Source organism: Apium graveolens, chromosome 6 (assembly GCF_009905375.1).
Source record: "Apium graveolens cultivar Ventura chromosome 6, ASM990537v1, whole genome shotgun sequence".
Lineage (NCBI taxonomy): Eukaryota > Viridiplantae > Streptophyta > Magnoliopsida > Apiales > Apiaceae > Apium > Apium graveolens.
Window position 1 is genome coordinate 33,344,714 of NC_133652.1, and position 2,072 is coordinate 33,346,785.

The following is a 2,072-nucleotide window of genomic DNA, read 5'->3' on the forward strand; positions in this document are numbered from 1 at the left end:
GATTTGGTTGTTTAGCTTTTCTCTATATAAGAAGTAATGTACTGAGCATTTTAAGTCAAGAAAAATAAGAACATTTTGTTTTTCTCTCTGATATATTCCTTTTCTTTTAATTTACACCAACATTTGTGGTATTAGAGCTTTACCAGGTTTCGGTCCCTAAAAAAACATTAAAACACATTCCCAGTAAGAGAGAGAAAATCCTTCTTCCATTTAACCCCACCCGTGAGAACATAATGGCAGGAAACATTACGAACACATCTTCTCAGCCCTCAATTTCCATCTTTAGAGGTGAAAAATATCATTTGTGGAGTCCTTAAAATGAAGACTATGTTTAAATCCCAAGAATTATGGGATTTGGTGGGCAAAGGTTATGATGAACCAAATCCAGCACCGGCCGTGCCCGATCAGCAACTGAGGGACAACCGCAAAAAGGATGCCAAGGCGTTGTTCTTCATTCAATCGGCATTAGATGGCGATATTTTTTCACGAATTTCATCTGCTAATAGTGCACATGGAGCATGGGAGATACTCAAACAGGAGTATTTGGGTGATGCGAGGGTAATTAAGGTACGATTGCAAACTTTTCGCAGTGATTTTGCTAAATTGGTCATGGGAGAGAAAGAGTATGTTCAAACTTATTTGTCTAGAGTGACTGAAATTGTCAGTCAGATGAGATCGTATGGTGAAGAGATTAGCAATGAAAATATTGTGAGTAAAGTACTAAGAAGCTTGAATGAAAACTGGAATAATATTGTTCCTGCAATTGAAGAGTCAAAGGATTTATCCACTTTTAACTTTGATGAATTGATGGGTTCTCTACTGGCTCCTGAAAGTAGGATGATAAAAAATAATGTTAAGACAGAGGAGAAAGCTTTCCAAGTAAAAGGAGAGTATTCATTTAAGGGCAAGATGGATTCAGGAACTCGAGGAAAAAGCAGGGGTTATTTCCGTGGAGGTCGGGGTCGAGGTTGTGAAAATGGAAGGGGCGGAGGTCATTATAGTGGTGATGGCTGGAGAGGCAGAGGTCATTCAAATGATTACCATCAGCACAAGAGCCAGATTCAATGTTACCATTGCAAAAAGAATGGTCACAAAGAGGTTGATTGTTGGGCCAAACAGAGGGATGAACAACCACAAGCAAATTTCTCTCAAAAGGCTGAAGAGGAGGCCAGGTTGTTTATGGCCCATTCACAAATCTCACATAGCAGCAATGATGTGTGGTTTTTAGATAGCGGATGCTCAAATCATTGTCAGGAACAAAATCAATATTCAAGGAGCTTGATGAGTCGTAGAAAGGTGATGTTCATCTTGGTGACAACAAGCTAATGCAAGTGGCAGGGAAAGGTATTATCTCCATCAAAACTGTGCAAGGTGATGTAAAACTTCTTTATGATGTGCAATTTGTCCCTAATTTAGCTCATAACTTGTTAAGTATTGGTCGATTAATGAATGTTGGCTAATGAATTGTGTTTGATGATGCTATGTGTGCTGTGATTGATAAGAAGTCTGGTCATAATATAGCAAATGTTCACATGACTCAAAATAGATTGTTTCCGATTAATGTTTCAAATGATGTTTTGGGAAATGCAATGATTGCTAATCTAAAGAATGAGTCTGAGTTGTGGTATTTGCGGTATGAACATTTGAATGCTCGTAGTTTGAAACTTTTAAGTAAAAAACAAATGGTTGTTGGTTTACCAAAAATAGGCGAGCTTAAATTTTGTGAAGGTTGTGTGTATAAAAAACAAAGTAAAGCTTCTTTTCCTGGTGGGAAGTCTTGGAGAGCTTCAAAATGTCTTGAGCTTGTACATACAGATTTATGTGGCCCTATGAAATTGAAATTGAGTCATTAGGTGGAAGTCGCTATTTTTTGTTAGTTACTGATGATTTTTCACGCATGAGTTGGGTTTATTTCTTAAAATTCAAGTCTGAAGCATTTGAAAATTTTAAAAAATTCAAGGCATTTGTAGAAAAACAAAGTGGTCGAGATATAATTGCTCTCCGAACTGACAGAGGAGGTGAGTTTATGTATGAAGAGTTAATGCCTTCTGTGATGAGCATGGAATTCGCAG

General features: G+C 37.5%; 1 protein-coding gene across 1 annotated transcript; it reads left to right on the forward strand.

Annotated features, from left to right (window-relative positions):
• The first annotated feature begins 318 nt into the window (after positions 1–318).
• On the forward strand, positions 319–1,326 carry LOC141664869 (uncharacterized). Its single transcript, XM_074470823.1, has one exon. The coding sequence runs from the start codon at positions 319–321 to the stop codon at positions 1,324–1,326; it is 1,008 nt and encodes a 335-aa protein (XP_074326924.1).
• The last annotated feature ends 746 nt before the right edge of the window (positions 1,327–2,072 follow it).